Source organism: Labeo rohita, chromosome 2 (assembly GCF_022985175.1).
Source record: "Labeo rohita strain BAU-BD-2019 chromosome 2, IGBB_LRoh.1.0, whole genome shotgun sequence".
Taxonomy (NCBI): domain Eukaryota; kingdom Metazoa; phylum Chordata; class Actinopteri; order Cypriniformes; family Cyprinidae; genus Labeo; species Labeo rohita.
Genome location: NC_066870.1, coordinates 29,602,212 through 29,629,096, shown reverse-complemented (window position 1 = coordinate 29,629,096; position 26,885 = coordinate 29,602,212). Strand labels below are relative to the sequence as shown.

Genomic DNA, 26,885 nt, shown 5'->3' with positions numbered 1-26,885 from the left:
GTTCTACACTACAGTAGGGTAATATACTCGCTTGCTGTCAGCAATTCATACTGCACTTTTAAGCTGTTGTTTTAATGGAAATGGCAGTAGAGCTTTCATTTTGAAGGAAAACTCCAGCTTTAGTTAAAACAGGCTTACAAAAACACATCTCACTACAAATCTAGTGAAATGCTGTAATCATCTGCCACAAAAATGAAGCATAACTGGTGGCCATTGCTTTCCCAAACACACGCTAAACTCACAGCACATGCAATAACCCCAGCTCACTGCATTCACTGTAAACTGATCCGTTCTGAGGTGTGAAAACACAGAAACACGCAGCAAAAACAGGCATATTGTGTTTTCAGTTATAGTTTGTTTGACAGATACTATACCCAAAACAACTTTATAGATCTTTTATGTTAGAATAAGAAGTTTAAATGTATTTTAAAATCTGCACTTTTTGCCCAGAAGACCTATCGTTTCATATCGTCAAGTGACCACGATAATAATATAGAGAGTTTTGCTATCGCAATATCACGACATTGATAATACCATTACATCTCTACCAAGCATAGTACGTTTGATTATTTTACATCTCTTTGGAATTCTTGATTCTTATTGGTCAGTTGTAGCATTCAGCAGCCAAATATATAATATGTATATCATGATTGTTAAACTGTAGAACTGATTGTTGTTTGATTGCCTTGTGCTAGTTTTTCTAATTCTAATTCTAATTGCTACTGCTCGTATCACTCCATTGTCTCTGTCTTCTTACATAATACAATGTGATCTCAAATCAATATTTAATGTCCCATTATTTATTTATTTGCTTAAGTAGTCATGTAATAAGCTCGATAATGTACAGTCATTCAGTCATTATCGCAAAATAAACCCCCTCAGTGTGATTTTAAAACCTGTCTGGATTGACTTGTAGTAATAAGCGCCTAACTGTACTTTATGCTTTATTTATATTAATCCTAAATCAGTCACATAAGTCACATTATGATCATTGTTTTCATAAAAATGCTTTTAGTGAAATCAAAGTGGATGTGTTTGTCCTTTTCAAATTAATGTTTATATCTCAGAAGTAGTCAAGCAGCCTTATTGTACTTGGGGCACTGGATGTGGAATGGCTGATTGAATGTGATTGTTTCTCTGTGTTTCTCAGTTCCCCATGGGTCCCGGTCCAGATGGCCCAATGGGCGGCATGGGTGGCATGGAACCCCATCATATGAACGGATCGTTAGGTAAGCTTTATAACTGCAGTCTTATTCAAGATAGTTTGTCAGTCCTACTTTAAGAAAGTATTTGCTTGATAATATAAAAATATGCTGTATTTATTTAATTATTACAGGCTCTGGTGACATGGATGGGTTGCCAAAGGTAAAGAAGATTTTAGTTTGTAAATCTTTTTTTTTTTTTGTCCATGTTTTCACATCTCATCCTAAACTGTTGTTGTCAAACGTCTCTTTTGCTCCAGAACTCCCCCAACAACATGGCAGGGATGAACAACCCACCGGGCACACCGCGGGATGATGGAGAAATGGGAGGAAACTTCCTCAACCCATTCCAAAGTGAAAGTGTGAGTAGATTCTGACCCAAACCCAGAGACCTGCCACTTTCCTCACCTGCCAATCATATACCCTATTGTCCAAATGTTTGGGGTCAGTCATGATTTATTATGTTTTTTTGTTTTTTTTTTAAGAAAAAAAAAAGTATTTTTATTCAGCAAATTTAAATTCAAATTTGAAAGTGACAGTAAAGACATGATTACAAAAGATTTCTACTCAAAATAATTGCTAAAATAACACTTTCCACTAAAATATTTATATATTAGTGCTGTCAAACTTAGCATGTTAACACAGGCGATTGATTTTTCCAGTTTAACGCCGTTAAAAATATTTAATGCAGGGGTGGGGCTAGGGTTGCCACCCCACTTGCATCTACTGCTACTGTCTCTTTTTTTCTTGACAAGAAGTGCATTTTTTTTAGTCGCAGAACATCTTTACAACCACATCAAACGGGACTTTTTAGACACACACTCCAACTTCACTTCAGCGCCAGGTGCTAGTCAGATTAGTGCTGGAAAGCTTCAGTAGAACAATGGTGAAATGGTCAGATGAGATGTTGTCAGGCAATATCTGTAAAAACGAATTTAGCTGTCCTGTCAGATCTGCGTCACATTGACCAGCGGCAGTTCTTGAAGTAATAGCAGCCAAATAAGCTAATAACCCAGCTGCTGTGATATCTATTAATCAAAGAACAAAAGAAAACAAGAGGAAATTAATTACTTTTGTAGCCTTAAGGTTTCATCTATATTTCAAATAGTATTTAGTGTTTGATAACTTTATTCAAATTCTGTATATTTCCTACTTGCTGAAGGGCACAGGTAAATAATGGGTTTATGTGAAGATTGTTTTAAGTTCACTTAAATTAGAAGGTTTTTAAAGTCTAATAAATGTTAAAAATGATAGCTCTCAGCTATACTGTAATGTATGGCTATAGTCAAAGGTTAAATAGAAGCTAAATAGTAGCACGCAAACTGAATGACAGATGGAGGCGGTGCGCTCACTTGCTCTTAAAATACTCTGTCATTTAGACGGCGTAAAGACTCTACATTTATTTGTGCACTCTGAATAACAACAAAACGTTGTGCTTTTGTAAAATAATAAAAGCAAACCGAATGTCCTTTCTGTCGTCTCCGTATATACTTGTCTTAGAGACAAGTAAAAAAATATATATCTATAGAGAGTGAAATGTATACTTTTAAATGAACCAATTCAAATAGAAAACAGATATTCTCAGATTATCTAATCCATTTGAAACATGCATACAGATGCATGCGCTACTATGAAGATGTTGAGTCAGTGTCGCCAACTTCATCTCTTAAGCGAAAACAATGAAAGCACTAGTTTATCAATAAATTATTAAAACATTAAACCTCCTTGCTGTTTTTCCGTGACACATTCATAATTATATCTGCGGGTACACTGTGGCAAGCCTTTTTTGTGTGTGCTTGAGTGTTTATTAGGCTATGTAGACAATTAAAGGCTCATTATTATGATTTATATGGTTTATTAAAAAACGTGTGACTAATAGTCGACTAATGCTTAAAATGAACAACTACTATTCAACCAGAAAAATCTCGAGGGCAGCCTTAAATATTTCACAGTATTACTGTTTTTACTATATTTTTATCAAATAGATGCAGGCTTGGTAAACACATGCTTCTTTAATTTAAAAATCTCTCCGACCCCAAACTTTTGAACGGTAGTGTGGCTCCGCCCAGCAGGCACTCAAAAGGCCCCATGTTACATATAATAGACCAAATATTAAATCAAAATTTAAAAGAAAATCTGAAGTGATTTGTAAGTGTTATTGATTCAGTCCAAGAGTGAGTGCTGGAAATGGCTTTTGTTATAAAAGACCAGCAGTTTCCTGGACAGACACTTGAGGGTTTTTATTTCCAAGTAGTCTGTCCTTTAGCTACTGCTTTGTCGACAAAATCATGCATATTCTTGCTGTATTTTGGGACTGTGTTGACATAACCATCTTGTATTTGCTCTTGCGTGGAGTTTTCATGATCTCACCTCCGCTATATATCCCCCCCTGCCCTTTGTCTCTTTCCAGTATTCACCCAACATGACGATGAGTGTGTGATTTCGTCTAGTTTTATTGTTTTATTTGGGGTTTTCTTTTTCGTTTCGTTTTCAAACCCCCTCCAACCGCCCCGTTCCTTTTTTTAACCCTGCCCTCCCTCTTCACGTCGATCAACCCCCCGGCACCCTCTGCCCACGGAACTCTGGCTTTTTCTGCACAGCCTTCTGGGATGCCCCACGAGCAGAGGACTCACATGAAAGTGGCCCATCCCAGCTTGTGCAAAATGGCCACTGGCAACAGGAAACAGTCCCAGAGCCACAGGAAGAGCTTGTTGACTGAATCTCCCTGCCTCCCGGACTTCCTCTCTGGTTCAGGACATTAACGGGGCTGAACACACTCTCCCACACACACACACACACACACACAAGGCAGGTGTGTGTTTGAGCAGACACACGCTTCACCGGGCTGCTCACTTGATTATCTTTATGAACTCACTCCACTTTTTTGATTCGTTTTTTTAATCTTGAATGGATGCAGTCGTTTTTACAGTGGAAAATATCTGCACCTTTTTCCTCCATTTTATTGTGTAAATGCAAGAGGAAACTCATCACGATGGGTTCGGCAATGAACGTGTTTTCATTATTCTGTGTATGTATTGTATTATTATCAATTGTTGATTTTATTTTTATTAATATTGTAATGATGGTTATTGATTAGGTTTTAATCTTTTTTTTTTTTTGAAAGGGGCACATTGTATGTAAACCACAAATTCGACAGAAAAAGCACACATCCCATAATGCACAATAACGGTGTTGTGACTTTTGCAGGAAGTCTACACTACGGTTGTGTTTGCTGTGAAATCTTACCTCCCGCAGATTCAAAAGGTAGCCGTACCTTTTCTCCTACGTCTCTAGTATACATCTAGATACAGGAAGTGTAGCTAAGTGAACGTCTGAGGCCAAGAGGCGCGAGGCCCAAACCAGCAGCGACTTTAACCTCCTCAGACCAGCCTGTGCGTCCGACAACACGTTTTGGAATCTGTAGAGAGGAAGTGATGTCATACCAGAGCCGAAAACATGCGGTTATAGTGCTAAACTTGACTCAAACACATGACAGATGTCTGCTCGCCGTGATTCACAACTTATTTATTTGTTGTTTTTTCGTTCATGAGTTGATTTTATCGTGCACACGTCTCGCATGCGACCCGTCAGGACATATTGTACACATGTAAATATGCCAGTCTAAGATACCTCCTGAAGATTTGTATCATTCTGTCCCTCGCCAGAGACCCACATGCTTTCCTTCTGCATGAATCCGAACAGGGTGTCTCTAGTCACACGACATTACAAATGAGGTTCCTGTTGGCTCGGTGCTCATCATACTGGATGTTTTTTCAGGTGCAGGAATAGAGCCCTCTTCCTCAAACACATTTTGCTAAATGTGTGTTCCGTATGTCTAATCGTCTTTAAACACATGATGTCAGCCACATCAAGAGCTTATTTTTCTGAGCTTATGAGATGAGTGGATTGTAATGGGTCATCCAGGGACTACTGAATGAGGGATATATTAACTAAATGTGCATTTTCTTCGTATTGTCTTTTGCATTGGGTGAATTTGCTGTGTGTTTTTTAGAAGGATAGTCCACCCAAAAATGAAAATTCTGTCACTCCAGAACTGTGATTTTCTAACTAAAGAGTTTCAATTGTCATTGACTTCCATTGTAATTTTTGTCCCAAGTCAATGGGAACTTCAACTTTTTGGTTACCAACATTCTTTAAAATATTCTTAAAGATCTTTAGATCTTATTAAAGAAGTTATTTTGAAGAAAGCTGGTAACTAAACCAACCCTTTGACTTCCGTTGTAATTTTTGGCCATCAATGGAAGTCAATGGGAACCTGTTTTTGATGACCAACATTCTTCAAATTTCTTAATCCATCTTGTTAAAGAAGATATTTTGAAGAATGTTGTTAACTAAACTGTTTCGTTTCCCATTGACTTCCATTGTAATTTTTGGCCATATGATGAAAGTCAATGGGAACTGAAACTGTTTGGTTACCAACATTCTTCAAAATATTCTTAAAGATCTTCAGTCTATTTTATTAACGAAGATATTTTGAAGAAAGTTGGAACTAAACCAACCCTTTGACTTCCAATTCAATTTTTGGCTATCAATGGTAACCAAAACTGTTTGGTTACCACCATTCTTCGAAATATTCTTCAAGATTTTTTTCTAAATCTGTCTTGTTGAAGAAGATATTATGAAGAATGTTGGTAACTAAACTGTTTCAGTCCCCATGGACTTCCATTGTCATTTTTGGCCATATGATGGAAGTCAATGGGAACTGAAACTGTTTGGTTACCACCATTCTTCGAAATATTCTTCAGGATCTTCAGTCTATCTTATTAAAGAAGATATTTTGAAGAAAGTTGGTAACTAAACCAACCATTTAACTACCAGTGTAATTTTTGGTCATAAATGGAAGTCAAAGGGAACTGAAACTATTTGGTTCCCAACATTCTTCAAATTTTTTTTAAAGAAGATCTTGAGTCTGTCTTAAGAAGATATTTTGAAGAATGTTGGTAACTAAACTGTTTCAGTCCACATTGACTTCCATTATAATTTTTTGGCCATACACTGGGAGTCAATGGGAACCAAAATTGTTTGGATACCAAGATTTTTCATAATATTCTTAAAGAAGATCTTGATTCTGTCTTGTTAAAGAAGATATTTTGAAGAATGTCAGGAACCGCAACAGTTTGGTTACCAACATTCTTCAAAATATTTTTTAAAGATTTGAGTCTATCTTGTTAAAGAAGATACTTTGAAGAATGTTGGTAACTAAACTGTTTCAGTCCCCATTGACTTCCATTATAATTTTTTGGCCATACAATGAAAGTCAATGGGAACCAAAATTGTTTGGATACCAAGATTTTTCATAATATTCTTAAAGAACATCTTGATTCTGTCTTGTTAAAAAAAGATATTTTAAAGAATGTTGGTAACTAAACTGTTTCAGTCCTCATTGACTTCCATTGTAATTTTTGGCCGTATGATGAAAGTCAATGGGAACCAAAAACAGTTTTTTTTTTTTTTTTGTTTTTTAAATATTCTTAAATAAGATCTTGATTCTGTCTTGTTAAAGAAGATATTTTAAAGAATGTCAGGAACCGCAGATGTTTTAAAGAATGATGGTAACTAAACTGTTTGAAGCCCCAATATAATTTTTGGCCATACAATGGAAGTCAATGGGAACAGAAACTGTTTCATTCCTCAAAGTATTCTTTTTTGAAGAATGATGGTAACTTACTGCTTTCAGTACCCACTGACTTTCATTATAATATGTGTTAATTTACTGGAAGTCAATAGGAACAAATACTGTTTAACATTTTTCAGAACATCATTTTTTTTTTTTTTTTAAGGATTTATTTTTGCCGTTTTTATGCCTTTATTTGGATAGGACAGTGTAGATGGACAGGAAGCAAAGTGGGAGAGAGAGAAGTGGGTGTGATCGGGAAAGGTCCACAAGCTGGGATTCGAACTCGGGTCGTCCGCATCACAGCGTCGCTATATGTCGACGCACTAACCACAAGGCTATTGGCGTCGACCAGAACAAGTTAATTTCAATGTTGATAACTAAAAAGTTTCTGTTTGGTGATGTGTTTTTAAAGATTTTTTGAAGAACTAAAACGTTTTGGTCCCCACTGACTTTTACCAACATTCTTCAAAATATCTTCTTTATTTTCCACTGAAAGTCACACAGGTTTGGAATGACGTGAGGGTGAGTGATTTTTGGGTGGTCTTATCCCTTGAAACAAAATGTGTTTTTGGAAGTAGGAGGTCTCAGTGAAATGGTTATTAGGGGTCAGAAGGAACCGGTAAATATCAGAGCTAAATGCTAAAATCCTCCTGCTGATTACATACACACACACATTGATCGCACAGCACCTGTTTTTAAGTTCTCCACAGCTCGATGACACGATGTACACAGAGAAACACACATTTATACAGCGTCTATCTTATTTTATTACTTGGTTTGTTTGTAAATACTGTAAAATGCATTTTGATATCATTGACATGTTTTGATATTTCAGTCACTACCAATGAATACTACGAGATCTTGGGGGTCAAAAAAAAAAAAATGTAAAGGAAGAACCCATGTTTGTAGTTAAAGAGTCGCCATTCTCTGTCCTTGACTCTGTACAGATGTACTAAATCATGCAAATGTAAAGTTTTGTCAGCCTCTACTTAGTAAACGACGTCTGAGCGCTCATGTTTTAGGAGAACAGGAAAGTAAGGGGTGTTTGAAGCGGTACCGTTCGCTCTTCGTAGGGAGGACGTTTGCGGAGGGCGAAAGCCTCACGATGCATCCGTTCTCTTTCGGACGTGTCCTCACTTTGCACTTTCCAGACAGCAGCCCACCTTTTAACACATTGCCTATGTGGACATACATGAACACAGGACTTGTCTCTTTATGTGCAAAAGGGACCACACATTGCAAACTTTACTATGAAGGATTTTTATCTATTTAAATGAAAAAACAAACAAAAAAAGTTTAAAAACTCGTTTGGAGTAGGGATTAAAAAAGAAAAAAGTCATAAAATAAAGGGAAGCGTTCTTCCCGTTCTCTCGAGATGTGTTTTATAGGTTGCGGTCTCTTCTCCTCAGCCAGTCCTCTGTATGTAAACCACTCACGTCGTTGGCCATCTCTGTAATTCTATTGTGACGCTGTACGATACTGTAACATTAGCGAGGAGACCAGGTGCGGAGGGGCTTCGGACGCGGGAAAGAAAAAATAACCTCCTCCGCCGTTGTTCTTTCTGACAAATGAAAAGCAGTATTGAGTATAAAGCAGTCTGTCTCCTGGGTTTGCTTTGTATTTTCATGTTTAGGGTAGTTCGGATCCTTGTCTTAGGGACTCTTTCTGTCTTGTGTAGTAAATTAAGATGTTCTTTGTATGTTTCTTTATATTGTAAAGTTTCTTTTAGATTTAAAAGTTGCTTATTAAAAAAAGGATGGAAAAAGTGCTTCAATAACGTATTTTTTTTTCTCTTTGGTTTCTTTTTTCATGGAGTTGTTGCTTATTTTTTGCTTGTCCCTTCGTTGTAGATACAAATTTAAGACTAATAAAATAACATAACCCCTTTTACCAAGACTTTCTGCTCTCCAAGCTCTTAATTTATTATTAAAACAATTTATTTTGAAATGTGTCTTCTTGTGTCCTGTTCACTTTACCTCATTTTTATTTTTATTTTTATGGCTCACATTTAATACAGTAGTGTTGTGAAATATTACAATTTAAAATAGCATTATTCTGTTTAAATATATTTTAAAATGCTATTTATTACTTGAGTCTTCAGTGACACATGATTCTTCGGAAATTATAATATGCTGATTTGGTGCTCAAGAAATATTTCTTACTGTTATCAATGTTGAAAACAGTTGTGCTGCTTAATACTTACAGGATTATTTGATAAATAGAATATGATAAATACAGTGTATAATGAGCATTTACATCCACATCTTACACTGATTATGCAAAATAACCTGATAATATATTAGATCATAAATGCCGTTTTATCAGAAATGGGTCATAAACCACTTTTAAAGCATAAAACTTTTTTTCCACCAGGTTGTAATTCATTTTCTTTCTAAATTAAAAAACAGTTCTTTTAAATTTTAAGAATATTTTGCAATTTTACTGTATTTTGATCAAATAAATGCAGTATAAGAGACTTCTTTTAAAAATATTTAAAATATTGTAATTTTTCAAAACATTTGACCAGTAGTGTATATTATATTTCTAATTTTTTAATTTATTTATTTATTTTTTTTTTTTTTGCATTTTATTTGATTGCATTAAGTTTGGGGTCAGTAAGTTTTTGAACCATAAAACATTTTTTTTTCAGATTTATTATTATTAGCATTATTATTATCATTGTTTTATTTATTTATTTATTTATTTTCAGTTTGCATTTTGTAGGACTTTGTTATATTTAATTTATTTTATTTTATTTATTTTATGATTTTATTCTTTATTATTTTTATTATAAAAGTTTAGGGTCAGTAAGTTTTTAAACCATTTTTCAAACCGTAAAACTTTTTTTTTTTTTTTTACCAGATTTTGTATTATTATTGTTATTATTATTATTTATTTCAAATTTCATTTTGCATTTCATAGGATTTTATTATTAAAAAGTTTGGGGTCAGTAAGTTTTTAAACCATTTTTTAAACCGTAAAACTTTTCTTTCCAGATCTTGTATTATTTTATTTTATTTTATTTTTTATTTTATTTTATTTTATTTTCAAATTTCAGTTTGCATTTTATAGGATTTTATTATTCAGAAGTTTGGGGTCAGTAAGTTTTTTATTGAAAGAAATGCATTCACATCAAAAGTTTCAGTAAAGCCTTTAACATTGTTAAAAACATTGTTTGCTCCTCAAATAATCCTCATATGTTATGAAAAAGTGTATTATCATGAGATTTTTTTCCTTAAATATATCTATTTATTGACTCATTATTATGAGAAAGTTCCTCATTATTATGAGATACTAAGTTACAATTACCAAAAAGGTTTTTCATTATTATGAGTCATAATTTTGAGAAAGTTTTGTATTATTATAACTTACAGAATCATACTTTTTACTCAACTGTGATGGAAACAGGCTTCCATAAATATGCATCACAGTTTCCACAAAAATATTACACAGCAAAGCCATTTTCAACATAATAAAAACACCAAATCAGTGTTTGCATCTCAATACTTTTTCAAATAAATTAAAAATAAATTATTTTAAATTGTAAGAATATTTTGCAATATTACTGTATTTTGATCAAATAAATGCAGTATAAGAGACTTCTTTTAAAAACATTTAAAATGTTATAATTATTTAAAACATTTGGCCAGTAGTGTATATTATATTTCTAATTTTTGCACTTCTATGGCAAACATTGTGATGGTGTTTGTTCTGTGGACATTTACCCGGCTGTGCTGGTAAGGTCTCTTCTGTCAGAGGTTTCTGGTTTCATCCTCTCTCTCATCCCCTGAGAACATGAGCGTACGGCACCAACATCAGTCTCTCTGGCAGGAAGTGCCCCTCTCTTGTGTGGCTGGAGAGGACGGTACGGCCGTTATAAATCGCCACTGCTTTTCTCCTAGGGAAGAGTGTGAATATTAATTAACGTGGTGAAACTGTGACCCCTGGGCTGCAATTAATTTCAATTGAGCGTTACCAGTGAGAACTCATACAAACAGCATTAATGCTATTAAGTCGCCAAGGTTGTGATGTCCCTGAGGTATAGAAATATTCCAGCTTCCAGAGTATACATGATGAAAAAGAATGCGCTGACTGAAATGTCCCCTTCATTCAGATTTACCAGTGTCAAGCGTATGTATATGGGAAACACTGCAGTGGCTCACAATGAATTATTAAAAAGCGCTTTGAATTCATTCCTCAGATGTCCATGAGCTCTGAATCATTTTAAAGTGGGCTGCGATATTTGTTCACAACAATTTTACAGGAATGTTCATTATCTCCTAAATGACCTTTTATAATGTAGGGGAGAATAAAAGCTTCAGCCTTCAAGAAACAGACATGCAGTTTGAAAGAGGCCGTGATACTTTGCACAGTTACCTAAAAAGAACATTACTTCAAACAGTATAGAGTATCATCAGTGTTTGATTTTTTTTTTTTTTTTAATTCATAGTTCATATTATGAAGCTTATCATGGCTCAACAACATTAATTAATTAATTAAATGCCTGTAGCACTGATATTATGGACCATGTCTTTGATCTTTTTATTGCATATCTTTGGTGGAAAATTTTTCTAGGTTTTTTTTCCAGCTGTAAACACATCTGGTCAACCCTTAAAAGTGATAGTTCACCCCAAAATTAAAATACTGCCATTACTGACATGAATGTTTAAAGCTTATGAAGGGGAGTAATTAATGACAGAAAATTCATTTTTGGGTGAACTATTCCTTTAATACCAGGGCTGTTACCACTTTTAGGTCTCAAAAAATGTTATATCCCCTCTGACATTCAGATTACTGGTCAGCAAATATGACAAAAAAAGTTAAATAAACTCAATGATAGTACTATCAGGTAATTTTCGCTTGGTTTATTCAAAATAACCTTTCTGAGATGCCTTAATATTACAATTCCTACCAAAACCGATAAACCACCGAATGTCGAGTTAAAGACTTCTGACATCTTTCATCTTTCAGAAGACGTGGTTTGTCCTCCATACCGCAGGGTGGCGCAGGGTCTGTGAGTTCACTTGTGTTCGGGTTCAAAGGTTGTTTCACCATCCTCGTGTTGTCACTGCTGTGGAGCTGTAAACTTCTACTGGGGAGAATCAAACAAACCAAGTAAGATCACATTTTCTGATCGGGTAAAATTAATTATCTTGAAGTACATCTATTCAGATTTACCACGTATTTGTCTTGTTATGACTGTACGCAGATATTACGTGATTTGGTAACACTGTTATATTGCTATTATGTACATATGGCTCAACGTCATATGATAAAACGTCATGCTTTCATCTTTCTTTTGAGCGGTGTTGTAGCCTGTTCCCTTGTTTATTTAAATAAGTCTCATTTAATGTAGAAGAGACCGGAGATAGTTGTCGTACTCATAACATGCGTTGTAATTTACATTATACATTGTTTTTACATAAGTACGTAGTGTACCATAATATATACAGTAAAACAGATTTTGAGTCAAACAGTCCAATTGTGCAAATAGTTATTCTTAATTGTGTAAAATATACGTTTTATCTTGTATTTGTATCTCGTAGATGTTGGTTAACGTAAACAAAAATACAGCTTTTACGGCTTTGCTGTTATTTCACTGTTTATTAATTAATTACATAATTTTGGAAAAAGCAATATACAGTATATATGTATTTTTTTAAACGTTTCCAAGTACAAAATAACTTATCATCAGAGTTTAGTATAGACACTCCCATTCAAATACACATACACACACTAATGCAGACAAACCTATGAACTGAAGTGAATATAACCTAAATGTTATACAAAATTGCACAAAAAAACTAAACTTTGACAACAATATCCTCTGATAAAGTGTAATTGTATATTAATACAAATGTATTTTCTGTAAAAAAAAAAAAAAAATATATATATATATATATATATATATATATATATATATAAAGATGATAAAATAAGTGTTCCATTGATTTATGAGTTGTTTGGATATCTGGAATCTGAAGGTGCAAAAAATAAAAATATTGAGAAACTTGCCTTTAAAGTTGTCCAAATGAAGTTCTTAGCAATGCATATTACTAATCAAAAATTAAGTTTTGATATATTTATGGTAGGAAATTTACAAAATGGCTCCATGAAACATGATCTTTACTTAATATCCTAATGATTTTTGGCATAATGGACAAATTGATAATTTTGTGTATTTTTGGCTATTGCTACAAATATACCCGTGTTATTTAAGACTAGTTTTGTGGTCCAGGATCACATATATGTTTATAAAGGCATCCATTGTCCCTACATCATAGTACATATGATTTTTATTACTAATCTGTCACCAGCCATTCAGTTTTTAAATGCCATTTAAATTAAATACTGCATTAATTAAAAATAATATTTAGGTTTTTTTAAATAGTTTTTTTTTTTTTTTTTTTTTTTTTTTTTTTTTAAATAGAATTTAATAGTGATTAATTTAGAGGTGAATATAGTATAAAAATAGAAAAAAAGAAAATGTTAAATGTAAAAATATTATTAAACTAAAATACAAATACATTAAATTCACTTAAATTTGGTCTTTGGGCAGTTTTGACCACTAGAATCACAAAATGTTACCCAAATTATAAAAATGCCACGCAAGAATTTGATTCATAATCTCTGTATATTTTTCTGCAGTCATGTCATACACGTGCATCAGCTGCCGTGTCCAGTTCTCTGATGGCGAGGTCCAGCGGGCACATTATAAAACAGACTGGCACCGCTACAATCTGAAGAGAAAGGTTGCAGACATGCCTCCGGTCACCGCAGAAAACTTCCAGGAGCGAGTGCTGGCTCAACGGGCGGCAGCCGAGCAGCAGAGTCAGAGCGGCGGACACGGCTCGGCCTACTGCGCCACCTGCAACAAAAAATTCTCCACTGACAACGCCTACAACAATCATATCCAGTCCAATAAGCATCAGCAGGCTGAGAGGAAAGCCTTGACCGCTGCACAGGAGACTGTCCAGCGAATGAACGAGAAGAATCTGGAGAAAGGGGCGGAGCTAGATAAAGATGCACAGAATGAAGCGCTTCAGAAAGCACTGAGGGATCAGCAGAGACACACCCCCTCTAAGGCCACACCCACAGAGAAACGGGTCAGAACACGGCCAGATAAACCGCCTCGGCTGCAGTGGTTCGAACAGCAGGCTAAGAAGATCGCAGCGGAGGAGGGTGAAGAAGAAGAAGAGGAGGGTAAGAATGATTTATAGTAAAATACTGTTACATACACACACAAACATACATATACATACACAAAACACACAATCCATATTGTATAAGGCACTATAAAAATAAATATGACTTTGATTTACTTTGAAAATTTATTATAAATCTTGTTTTTTGAAGAATGGGAGGATGTTGATGGGGATGAGGATATGGATGATGAAGATGATGATGATGATGAAGAAGAGGAGGAGGAGATGGAGGAGGACTCCACATCCGGGGCAGCTCTGGCCCCCGGGTCAATCCCAGTGACAGACTGTCTGTTCTGCGGACATCATTCACGCACACTCACCCGAAACATGACGCACATGACCAAAATACACAGCTTCTTCCTCCCTGATATTGAGTATCTGGTGGACCTGAGAGGACTAATTTCATACTTGGGTAAGCCAGAGAGATAACTGAAGTTATGAACTTTCTCTTTCAAAATGTTTCTGCCATTAATCAGTGTTTCTCTGGCTATTTCTCTGTAGGAGAGAAGGTTGGCGTTGGTAAGGTGTGTTTATGGTGTAATGAGAAAGGGAAGTCATTCTACTCGACAGAAGCAGTTCAGGCACACATGACCGACAAGAGTCACTGCAAACTATTCACAGACGGAGACGCCGCACTTGAGTTTGCAGACTTCTATGACTTTAGGTTTGTTCAAATAATTTGACCAGGTGTTTTTTTGGATTATCTTTTTACTGTGAGCAATGATTCTGCAGCATTTATTCATCTTGCTTAAAGCTACAGTCCGTCATTTTGACGCTCAAGCTGTTAATAAAGAAAACTGCATGCGTCTTGCGGAAGAACTTTGTAGCCAGAGCTACTTCTTTCTGTTTATGTCTCTGATGAGTCACGCAGGGGTTCCTACCAAAACCAGTCTAAAATAGTCAGAATATAAAAACGTATTATAGGTGTATTGTACTGATTCAGGATAAGCCAAAAACACAGTTTGGGAAGTGGATTCATGATGTACTCACTTACTATATACGTTTTGTAAATTATGAACAGAAAAGTTACAGACTGCAGCTTTAATGTTAATTTCTATATATAGTTTTTAATAGTGCTGGACAATGATTAATCGCGATTAATCGCATCCAAAATATGTTTTTGTGTACGTAATATGTGTGTGTGTACTGTGTATATTTAAATTGAATATAATTGTATATAAAGACACACATGCATGTATATATTTAAGAAAAGTCTATTGTTTATATTTAAATATATTTATATATAATATAAATTATATGAATATAAATATGTACATATAAATATTTTAAAATATATACTGTATGTGTGTGTGTTTTTATAATCATAATAAATATACACAGTACACATATATTAATGTGTTTAAGATTAATCGTTGCTCAGCACTAATTTTTTTACATTTCAGGTTGTCTAAACCTTAGACACTAATGTGAACAAGCTTCTGTGACTTTAAAAAAAAATAACAAAATTCTTATGAATTAACCTACCTTAAGTGAAACAAATTCAGATTTTTTGTAACGTTTCTATTTTAAATTGATCTCTCATGTGAATTGGGATATTTTTAGTTGTAAAATCTACATAGAAATAGTGTTCACCATCAGTGAGGTTCTACGTTTAAGCATCATCAGCTGTAATAAAAGAATGTTTTAAAAAACATTGTTTTTTTTAAATGTGAGCACTAATCATTGTCCCTCTAAAACAAATAGGAGCAGTTATCCTGATGCTAAAGATGGAGATGACGTGGAGATGAAGGATGGTGACCTGCCTGATGAAAAGACTGTAGAGTTTGATGATGAGACGCTGGAGCTCACTTTGCCCTCAGGTACTGATGGACAGCTGTATTTACAGTGTTTCTGTTCGGTTATGTTATGACTAGTCCTGTCAAAATTTGCGTGTTAACACAGGCGTGTCTCTTTCTTCAGTCATAAAGAAATTATGTTTTTTGAGAAAAACATTTCAGCATTTTTTCTCCATATAATGGACTGCTGTGGTGCCCCGATTTTGAACTTTCAAAAGGCAGTTTAAATGCAGCTTGAAACGATCCCAAATGCGGTTGTAAAAGATCCCAGCTGAGGAAGAAGGGTCTTACCTAGCGGAACGATCGGTTATTTTCATTAAAAAATAATACAATTTAAATACCTTTTAATCTCAAGTGCTCGCCTTGCCTTTCTCTCCCTGAACTCTGTGTATTCTGGTTCAAGACAGTTAGGGTATGTCGAAAAACTCCAATCATATTTTCTCCCTCAATTTCAAAAATCATCCTACATCGCTGCAGAAGTACCGACCCAGTCTTTGCAAAGTGAACATGCAAAGAAGATCAAACACCCTTAACAAAAAAGGTAAAACAGCGATATAGGACGATTTTGAAGTTGAGGGAGAACATGAGATGGGAGTTTTTCGACATACCCTAACTGTCATGAACCGAAACAAAAACAGTCCAGGCTGAGTAAGACAAGACGAGCGTTTGGCATTAAAACGTATATAAATTGTATAATTTTTATTAAAATGACCAATTGTTACACTAGATAAGACCCTTTTTTCTCGGCTGGGATTGTTTGCACCCGCATTTGGGATCTTTTGAAGCCGCGTTTAAACTGCATTTTGGAAGTTCAAAATCGGGGCACCATATCAGTCCATTATATGGAGAAAAATACTGAAATGTTTTCCTCAAAAAACATAATTTCTTTACGACTGAAGAAAGAAAGACATGAACATCTCAGATGACAAGAGGGTGGGTACATTATATGTGAATCTTTTTTTTGGAAGTGGACTTCTCCTTTAAATTATAAGTTATTTTATTAAAGTCTAAACTTTTTTTTTTTTTTTTTTTTTTTTTTAAATAAACAATTTTATACAGACATCAGTAGTACTGGTATCAGTGATACTCTCCTTTAACAAAGATGCCATTAAACAGAAAATTATGTTAAAAATTATGTTGTTTCTACATTAAAGATGGAATGTTAAATTACTGCAATATAAAAGTATATTTAAAAATGTTAGGAGGGATTAATCGTGATTAATTTCAGAAAAAATATGCAATTAATTATTTTTTTTAAGCACTAAGTTACTTAAGTATGCAAGGAAATATTTTGCTTTTGAAGAAAAATTACACCTAAATTTGTGCATTAGCAATTAAAATGCAAATAAAACCAAACTCTGTTTTTGCTGTGTCTTCCAGGTGCTAAGATTGGCCATCGCTCCCTAATGAGGTACTATAAGCAGAGGTTTGGTGTTCAGAGGGCGTTGGTTCCGGCTCATAACCAGAAGGCTGTTGGTCGAGTTCTTAAACAGTACAAAGCACTTGGATGGGCAGGAGACTTTGGTAAGTTAGGTCTCCAATGTCAGAAGGATTTATCCAGCATATGGTTGTGTGGATGTGGCAGATCATGTAGCTGTTCCTTTACATCTTTATCTGGTGTGTTATTTCTGATGGTTAACTTCATTTTTCATTCACCACTGCAAAAATGACTGTTTAAACCATATCTTCTCTTGTAGGTAAAGGCTTTGTGAGCCAGCAACAGAAGGACATGCAGTACATGCGAAGGATGAAGTCCAAGTTTATGCTGAAGACGGGCATGAGCAATAACGCCACCAAGCAGACCCATTTCAGAGCTCAAGTCATGTTCTAAACTAATTAACCTTCAACATCAGCAGATACTAACTTTTTAAAGTTCATAACAGTAGTCTGACAGTCTGTGTGTTGATTTAGCTAAGATGTGAACTGCTGCTAATGTCATAAATAAAGGTGGAACATCATACATGAATGTATAAGACAATATTCATAGTGTAAAAGGAAACACTGTGCTTTAGATATGCCAATCATGGAGATCAGATTATGAGATTGCCACATTTGGGTGCGAAAACTATTCATAATGACCTTTATTACCATTTCCACCTTTAATAATCCTTGTAAATGATTAAACATATTATATAGACCACCTTCAGATTTATAATACCGTATGAATTATCAATAAAATAAACAATGCCTGACCTGTTGCTTGGTATTTCTTTCAGAAAATAATCATATTGTAAGTTAAAATGCATGTGTTGTCATTGTTTTATAATACACTACCAGTCAAAAAAGACTTTTAATGTTTTTAAAATAAGTTTCTTTTGCTCACTAAGCCTGCATTTATTTGATTCAAAGTTCAGCAAAATTATACACATTTTGAATAATTTTTACTGTTTAAAATAACTGCTTTCTGTTTGAATATATTTTAAAATGTAATTTATTCCTGTTATTAAAGCTACATTTTCAGCATCACTACACCAGTCTTCAGTGTCACATGATCCTTCAGAAATCATACTAATATGCTGATTTGCTGTTCAGGAAACATTTATTATTATTATCAATATTTAAAATGGTTAAATACATTTTTTCATGATTCTTTGATGAATCCTTTTTTTTTTTTAATTTAGGAAAGATGCTTTAAATTTATCAAATGTGATGATAAAGACATTTATAATGTTACAAAAGATTTCTATTTAAGATAAATGCTGTTCTTCTGAACTTTCTATTAATCAAAAAAACCTGAAAAATTCTCAACATAAGAATAATGTTTAATATAATAATAATATTCTTTAAGCAGCAAATCTGAATTTTAGAATGATTTCTAAAGGCTCAAAAGTTAGCTTTGAAATCACAGGAATAAATTACATTTTATTATTATTATATATATTCAAATAGAAAACAGTTATTTTAAATAGTAAACATATTTTACATTTTTACTGGTTTTGCTGTACTTTGGATCAAATAAATGCAAGCTTGGTGAACAAAAGAGATTTATTTAAAAACCATGAAAAATCTTACTGTTCAAAAACGTTCGACCGGTAGTGTACGTGTGGTAGAAATCATAAGAAGGTACGATAATTATATAGGAACCATGTGCGTCATTGTACTCCTGGCCGATAGGCAGCGCTTTTCACCTTGTAATCCTGTTGCAAAAACTCAAAGGTCACGAGGAAGTTAATCATAACATTTGAACAGAACTGTGTTGTAGGAAAAATGTTATAAGATTAAGTGACTTTGTGATATAATGTGAAATCAGCTCAAACTCCCGTCACCTCTGACACAGTAGGTATTCCAACCGGATATATTTTGTCTCCAAATTTTGAATACATTTAACGAATGTTAATGAACTTAAGGGTCAAAGCACCAACATGTTTCTAAGTCAGGTGTATTAAAGCTGTTAACCCTTTTATGTAACAAATGCAGACAGGAACCACGGGAAATGTATTTCATTTGCATTTTGCAGTTACTTGAGTCAACAGTATGTTGTTATTATGAGCCTCTACCAAACTGTTTGCTGACCATGAATGTTATTATAATTATGCAGTGACGTAAAATAAATAAAACACTCCATATTATATAGTAATAATATATCTCAATCTAATATCATGTTTATATTCTGATATACATTGTATTCTGATACTCTATTATGGAATATTCTGCAACATGTAGATAATTCTGTTTGATAAGAGTGAAGTTAATGTGTATCTAATGGTGTTATCAGTCCATTGCATGATAGTTTTAAGCTTAAACTGTGAGTACAATATTTGCAGTTAGAAATGTAAGTAATCTGTGTCATGTTCTCTCCACTATAGATATGGGGATCTTTCAGAGGTTCGCAAGACTTCCTCTAAAGCCCTTATGTATCTGGTCACTGTGCCCACAGTACAGCACTGCTTTCACAGTAGGCAGAGGTCTGATAGTGCGCTCCAGCCAGCTGATTCAGCATCGCTATGTGCACAGCAGAGGGTTGGGAGCCAGTCCAGGCAACCTGGGTGCTGCCCCACCACGGTTACCCTTCTCCAGGGTCACACAGGAAGACCTTGCCTTCTTTAAAACACTGCTGCCTGAAAGGACCATCACTGATCCAGACCTGCTGAAGTCCTGCAATGTAGACTGGCTTAAGACAGTGGAAGGTGAACTTGATTTGTATTTCCTAAAAAATAGTTTTAAAGTTTTATGTATGTTCTATCTACAAACAAGTGGCTGTTTGTCACATTTCAGTTCAAAAGTTTGAATTTTGAAAGATTTTTCAGATTTTTTTTTTTTTTTTAAAGAAGTCTAATGCTCACCAAGCCTGCATTTAGTTGTTTAAAAATAAAATCAAAGCTACATTTTCAGCATCATTATTCCAGTCTTTAGTGTCACATAATCCTTCAGAAAACCTTATAATATGCTTATTTGCTGACAGTTTAGTACTTTTTTCCCCAGGATTCTTTGATGAATAGAAAGATCCAAAGATCAGCATTTATCTGAAATAAAAAGCTTTTGTAACATTACCATTCAAAAGCCTGGAGTCAGTATAATTTTGTTATTTTTAATTTTTTTGGAAAATAAATTATAGAAATGAATACTTTTATTTAGCAAGGATGCTTTAAATCGATTAAAAGTGATGCTAAATTTATAATGTTACAAAAGATTTCTAATTTAGATAAATGCTGTTCTTTTGAACATTCTATTCATCAAAGAAACCTGAAAAAAATCTACTCAGCTGTTTTTAACATAATAATAATAATAAGTGTTTTTTGAACAGCAAATAAGAATATTACAATGATTTCTGAAGGATCATGTGACTGGAGTAATGATGCTAAAAATTCAGCTTTGAAATCACAGGAATAAATGACATTTTAAAATATATTCAAATAGAAAACAGAATAATAAAAAATATTTCAAACTTTTTTAAGTTTTTTGTACTTTGGATGAAATAAATGCAGGCTTGGTGAGCAGAAGAGACTTATTAAAAAAAAAAAAACATTAAAAATCTTACTGTTCAAAAACTTTTGACTGGTAGTGTGTGATATGAAAACACAAGATGAAAACTAAAGATTCAGCAGATTCTGAATACAGTCTACTGATAGTATGTAATACTGATTAATACAATAAGCATAGTGTTAGAGAATTATAATATTTAAGATTAAAATTAATGATTGTGTTTTTCTTGAAGGCAATAGTGAAGTACTCCTGAGACCCAAAACAACAGAAGAGGTCTCTCAGATTCTTAGGTCAGTTTTCCATGTTTGAACATTGAATTTTACAGTTGTATTTGCTTACAAGAACTGTATCATCAAATCATCCGTGTTTTTCACAGGTACTGTAATGAGCGGAATCTGGCGGTGTGTCCGCAGGGAGGAAACACGGGTCTGGTGGGAGGAAGCGTCCCTGTTTTTGATGAGATCATCCTTTCCACTTCTTTAATGAACCAAGTCATCACATTCGACAATATCTCAGGTGTGCATATACTCTGTATGTGTTTGCTAGATCACTCTGTTATCATAAGTTTACAAGAAGCATCTATCGTTAGTGACAGATGTAAATATTAATTACCAAGTCAAAACCATTTGGGATAGTTCACTCAAAAATGAAAATTCTGTCATTAATTATTCACCCTCATGTCGTTCCAAACCGTAAGGCCTTCATTAAGACCTATCCCTTTACATTTCTTAAAAAGATCTTTGTTTGGCCTCCAGGTATCCTCACTTGTCAGGCAGGCTGTGTGTTGGAGAACCTATCTAACTATCTAGAAGAAAGAGACTTCATCATGCCGCTGGATCTAGGGGCGAAGGGAAGCTGTCATATTGGAGGAAATGTGTCCACTAATGCAGGTGGTCTCAGACTGCTGCGCTACGGGTCGCTCCGTGGGACAGTTCTGGGCCTGGAAGTGGTAAGGGCCTCCATTTTAACAGAAATGTCATATAAGTATAAATATTTCTTGCTCATATGATTATTCCACATACTGTTTGATAAGAATAAATTCATGTTTTGTGATAGACCTGAATCATTAAGAGGCAGAAATCATGCTCTTTTCATGTAATGAAAAGGATCTAGACTGCTTTAAGTTGCATTCCTGTATGTCTCACATGTGTAGGTTTTGGCAGATGGGCGGGTTTTAAACTGCCTGGCCACACTTCGCAAGGACAACACTGGTTATGACCTCAAGCAGCTTTTCATTGGCTCAGAAGGGACATTAGGAGTTATTACTGCAGTTTCCATCCTGTGCCCCCGCAAGCCTAGAGCTGTCAATGTAGCGTTTTTAGGTAAAATCGGATGTCAAATGTCAAAAAGCACATTTTAAACTTGCTAATGTGGGCCGTCAGTGGGCCTTTACTTGCAGATCTCCTTTTCACTTTTTGTAGCTCCTTATGTGTCCTGCAGGGTGCTCCAGCTTCCAGCAACTGCTGGAAACATTTCAGTGTTGTAGAGGGATGCTGGGAGAGATCCTGTCTGCTTTTGAGTTTTTAGATGCCTCCTGTATGAGCCTCCTGAAGAAGCATCTGAAACTCACCAACCCCATCACAGGTAAACACTAGTGTCTTTACTGTTTCAAAGTTAAATTTGGGTATCTGTGTTGTTAAAGTGAAGATGTAATGGAAGTAGTGACAGACCTTTTCTTTTGTGATATACAAGTAAGTGACGTGGACTATTGGAAAATATGTAGGGTAGGGGCATTTAAAGTATATACAGTTGAAGTCAAAAGTTAACATATAGCTTGCAGAATCTGCAAAATGTTAATTATTTTAACAAAATAAGAGGGATCATACAAAATGCATGTTATTTTTTTTATTTAGTACTGACCTGAATAAGATATTCCACATAAAAGACATTTACATATAGTCCACAAGAGAAAATAATAGTTGAATTTATAAAAATGGGCCTGTTCAAAAGTGAATCTTAATACTGTGTTGTTACCTGAATGAGCCACAGCTGTTTTTTTTTTTGGTGATAGTTGTTCACGAGTCCCTTATTCATCCTAAACAGTTAAACTGCCTACTGCTCTTCAGGAAAGTCCTTCAGGTCCCACAGATTCTTTGGTTTTTCAGCATTTTTTGTGTATTTGAACCCTTTCCAACAATGACTGTGTGATTTTAAAATCCATTTTTTCACACTGAGGACAACCGAGGGACTCATATGCAACTATACAGAAGGTTCAAACACTCACTGATGCTCCAGAAGGACAAAACCATGCATTAAGAGTTTGAAACGTAAGAACGTATGAGTCCTTCAGTTTTCCTCTATGTAAAAAGATGGATCTCAAAGTCATACAGTCATTGTTGGAAAGGGTTCAAAGGGCTCTGAAGGATTTTTCTGAAGAACAGCAGGCAGTTTAACTGTTCAGGACAAACAAGGGACTCATGAACAACTATCAATAAAAACAAAAACACACAGCTGTGGATCATTCAGGTAACAACACAGTATTAAGAATCAAGTGTATGTAAACTTTTTGAAACTTTTTATAAACTCCACTATAATTTTCTCTTGTGGACCATATGTAAACGTCTTTTACGTGAAATATCTTATTCAGGTCAGTACTAAACGAAAAAATAACATGCATTTTGTATGATCCCTTGTATTTTGGTAAAATAGTTAACATTCTGCAGATTCTACAAGGTGTATGTAAACTTTTCACTTTAACTGTAGATGATTGTAGAAGTCCAGCATCAACTAAGTAAGCAGATGTTTTAAAAATGCTGGCTAACACTCATTTCTGTTTTTATTGGACTTTCTTGAATGATATGTGTTACAGAAAGTCCTTTTTACATTGTTATCGAGACTGCTGGATCCAATGCAGCCCATGATGAAGAAAAACTCCATAACTTCCTTGAAGAGGTCATGTCATCATCTATAGTGACCGATGGGACAGTTGCGACAGAGGCAACAAAAATCAAGGCACTCCACACACTTATGTTGATTAGCAGAATTCTGTGTGTTTTTGAATTGGTGTTTGTTCTGTCTAGAGCTGAAGATTTTGTTTCATACACAGGCATTGTGGTCTTTGAGGGAGAGAATCACCGAAGCTCTGACACATGAAGGGTACACCTACAAATATGACATTTCCCTCCCGGTGGAGAAGATCTACGATTTAGTCCAAGACATGAGGGGGCACCTTGGAGGCATGGCCAAGAATGTTGTGGGCTATGGACATGTTGGTATGGCTTTTTTTGTCTTACAATAATTGCTGGACTGTTTTATATCTGAAGCTGGAATACCCTACACAACTTTTGCCCAGAATTTTGCTCTGAATTTGGAGTTGGAGTTGGAGTTGAAGTTGACACTAGTTCCTGAAAGTCATAGCCAGTCTGCAAATTCTAGGCAGCCAGAGTTGACAAATTGATTGAAAATCATGTAATGAAAGACATTTTTTTTTAGCTTTAAGTCACATAGTCGCTTTACAAAGTCAGCAAGTGTTTTTAAAGTCAGTTCCAAATTTTTAAAAGTTTTGTGATGTACTTTTGATCAAATAAATTCAAGAGACGACTTTCAAAATGAAAATAAAAACACCACTTTCTCTTGGTTTTCAGTATTTCTTCTTATTTTGTTTCAGGTGATGGAAATCTTCATCTAAACATCACTTCCCCGTCTAAAGACCCCGTTCTACTGGCTGCCATTGAGCCGTATGTATATGAGTGGACGTCTGAATGGAAAGGCAGCATCAGTGCCGAGCATGGGCTTGGTCTGAAGAAGAGAAACTACATTTACTACAGTAAACCCTCAGAGGCAGTTGCCCTCATGGGCAGCATTAAAGCCATGCTGGATCCCAAAGGCATTCTCAATCCGTACAAAACACTGCCAGACCACATACACTAATAGTCTCATGGTGTTCATGATTTATATGAAAAATCAGGCTGATTTTATTTTGCCACAGTGTTATTGTAATACTATCATTGAACTGAATGAACTGTAATAGATCAGACCCAAAGTATTTCATTTATTCACTCTTGTGATTTAGAAGTCGTGCTTAAAACTACACTGTCTATCATAAAACTGCAAGTTACTTGCGGAGGAATACTGTTTTGGAAATTGTGAGTTGTGCTAAGGCTCTACTGACGTTACATTGTCCGGACGAATCTGATAGTTGCGATCAGTGGCAGTGCAAATGAAAATGAATGAATGAAAACTAACATCAACTTTCCCAATAACAAAAACGGATATTCAAAAAATATACTTTGTGAGCAGGTAAGCAGCTTATATGCCGTCGTTGTACTAACTTGCTGAAATTAGTTGTTTTGAAATAACATTACAAAAACCACCTTACGCTGACATTAGCCAAAAGAATATGTTATCATGATGCGTCATCAATTAGTCATATTGTCGGCACTGACTTAAACAATGTACTGAATGGAACGAAACGCATATTTTGCTGATTATTGCTGCTGAAAATGGTCAGTTATTGTCACATTTTGGGCTATACTAATTGGTCGGACCTGGTTAATCATTTGGAGTACTATAGACTGCTAAAAGTTATAACAAATCAAGGAAAAGTGTAAAAACCTCTCTATGGAACAAAAGGGATTTGTGGTTGGCCAAACTGAACCAGTATTTCCAGGGCAAGAATCTTGAAAACATTATTGTGTTTTCTTATCCTTTCCAGTCTGGTAGGTGAAATAATTTAATATTAGGGGTGTGACGAGACGAGACACGAGATTGGGTTCACAAGAACGAGACGAGACGAGATTTTTAAACTTTTCTTAAGAAATCCTCAATGATGACATATATATTGAAAAAAGTCTTTTATTCAACTGAAAATGACAAAATGCAAAAAAATTAAGGTGCATTTTGAACTTCAATTTTAATGAATAATATGCAGTAATAAACAACATTTAAACAAGAGCTTCATGATTCTGGATAAGTTGAGAATCCTAGTTGTTTTTTATAAATTGGAAACCATGATTCTCTCACGATTCTGGAGAAAAAAAGATTAGAAAACTAAACAAAATAACATAATTTACTAGTGGTTCTGACAAACTGTTCATTGCTTAAGTCTTTTAAATACATATATTCATTTAAACAAAAACATTCAATGAAGGAGTCAGTGTCTCACTTCATTAAGACTTGTTTGACTATTGGAATCTCCTGAATGAATGATTCAATGACATGTTTAAAACGGGCAGTTGTCGCCACCTGCTGGCAGAAGAGGATAAGCGTTACAATAGATACACGTGTTAAAATACTTTCGTTTTGATCGCTACTGTGGACAATAAGTGTTTATACCCAAACTATAAACTTTTATCCCAGTACTTCTATTATTTAAATGTCTGTAACACAGAAATAATGATTATAATGTGGTTGAAAAGACTGTTAGTGTTGCTTTTTCTGCGTTCACATTTACCCCGACCCTCTGATTCATTAATATGGGCAGCGACAAAACCTGCTTCTCACACTCCACTGACACTAGCGATGTGAAACAGTCCTAATAGACACAGGTAAATCGTTGTCATTCAGGAATAAGATGGCGTGGGTGTTTGAATCGACACCTGGATATTTTAAGGATTAATAGTGTAAACAGGGCAAAATATGTTGGGAGGATACTGACTGGTCTCGCGAGACACATCGGATCTCGTCACATCCTTATTTAATATGTTTTAAATAATACTTCTCATACATATCCTTACCCCCTGTTAACTTTAGTTTGTCAAAATAGTGCCCTTTCCTGCTTACAAAGTCCTTCTCTATATGATTAAGCACATTTTTTGATGTGGGTTAGACAGCATAAATTAGCAGAACAACATAGTTCAATAGTATATTTACCCGGGCAATCAATGCTGTTTTTTTTACATCTGAGTATCTCTAATATGGCCGCGCATCCAGCTAACGGACCAAACAATGGCGTAAGTGCAAATCCTCTATTCATAATGAGGTGTAACAGTGAAAACTTACTTGGCAAGGCTATTTATAGACCTAAGTAGTTTCTAGTTTAGAGACTGGCATTGTTACTGAGTCACTGCATGGCAAATGTGATGAATGTGACTATGTTGATTCAGGTTTTATTACAGGTAATATATCACTTACCATTTTACGTTTTCAAGACATTGCTTTGTGAAGATTTTGAATTATTTGT

General features: G+C 34.8%; 3 protein-coding genes across 5 annotated transcripts in view; all 3 read left to right on the top strand.

Annotated features, from left to right (window-relative positions):
* Positions 1–7,547, top strand: part of zgc:110158 (uncharacterized protein LOC553590 homolog) — an 87,340-nt gene extending 79,793 nt beyond the window's left edge. For both annotated transcript variants that reach the window (XM_051133559.1, XM_051133549.1), the window contains 4 exons: positions 1,151–1,229; positions 1,337–1,365; positions 1,463–1,564; positions 3,613–7,547. In XM_051133559.1, the coding sequence (XP_050989516.1) occupies positions 1,151–1,229; positions 1,337–1,365; positions 1,463–1,564; positions 3,613–3,642 (240 nt within the window). In that variant the 3' untranslated portion in view covers positions 3,643–7,547. The remainder of the gene's footprint in view (positions 1–1,150; positions 1,230–1,336; positions 1,366–1,462; positions 1,565–3,612) is intronic.
* A 4,281-nt stretch (positions 7,548–11,828) lies between these two features.
* znf622 (zinc finger protein 622) lies at positions 11,829–18,063 on the top strand. Of its 2 annotated transcripts, XM_051096059.1 has the most exons (7): positions 11,829–11,955; positions 13,489–14,043; positions 14,197–14,457; positions 14,547–14,709; positions 15,750–15,865; positions 17,222–17,365; positions 17,539–18,062. In XM_051096059.1, exons 2-7 carry the CDS (start codon positions 13,491–13,493, stop codon positions 17,670–17,672), a joined length of 1,371 nt encoding a protein of 456 aa, XP_050952016.1. In that variant the 5' UTR covers positions 11,829–11,955; positions 13,489–13,490; the 3' UTR covers positions 17,673–18,062. The 2 variants fall into 2 exon arrangements, with proteins under 2 accessions (XP_050952016.1, XP_050952025.1); XM_051096068.1 differs by lacking the exon at positions 11,829–11,955 and having other exon boundaries at positions 17,539–18,063.
* Positions 18,064–19,001: 938 nt separating this feature from the next.
* d2hgdh (D-2-hydroxyglutarate dehydrogenase) lies at positions 19,002–26,659 on the top strand. The gene is made up of 10 exons (XM_051130516.1): positions 19,002–19,117; positions 19,648–19,968; positions 20,997–21,054; positions 21,141–21,280; positions 21,520–21,713; positions 21,918–22,086; positions 22,205–22,348; positions 23,574–23,716; positions 23,811–23,976; positions 24,372–26,659. The coding sequence occupies exons 2-10, from the start codon at positions 19,650–19,652 to the stop codon at positions 24,632–24,634; spliced, it is 1,596 nt and encodes a 531-aa protein (XP_050986473.1). The 5' UTR covers positions 19,002–19,117; positions 19,648–19,649; the 3' UTR covers positions 24,635–26,659.
* Positions 26,660–26,885: the final 226 nt, after the last annotated feature.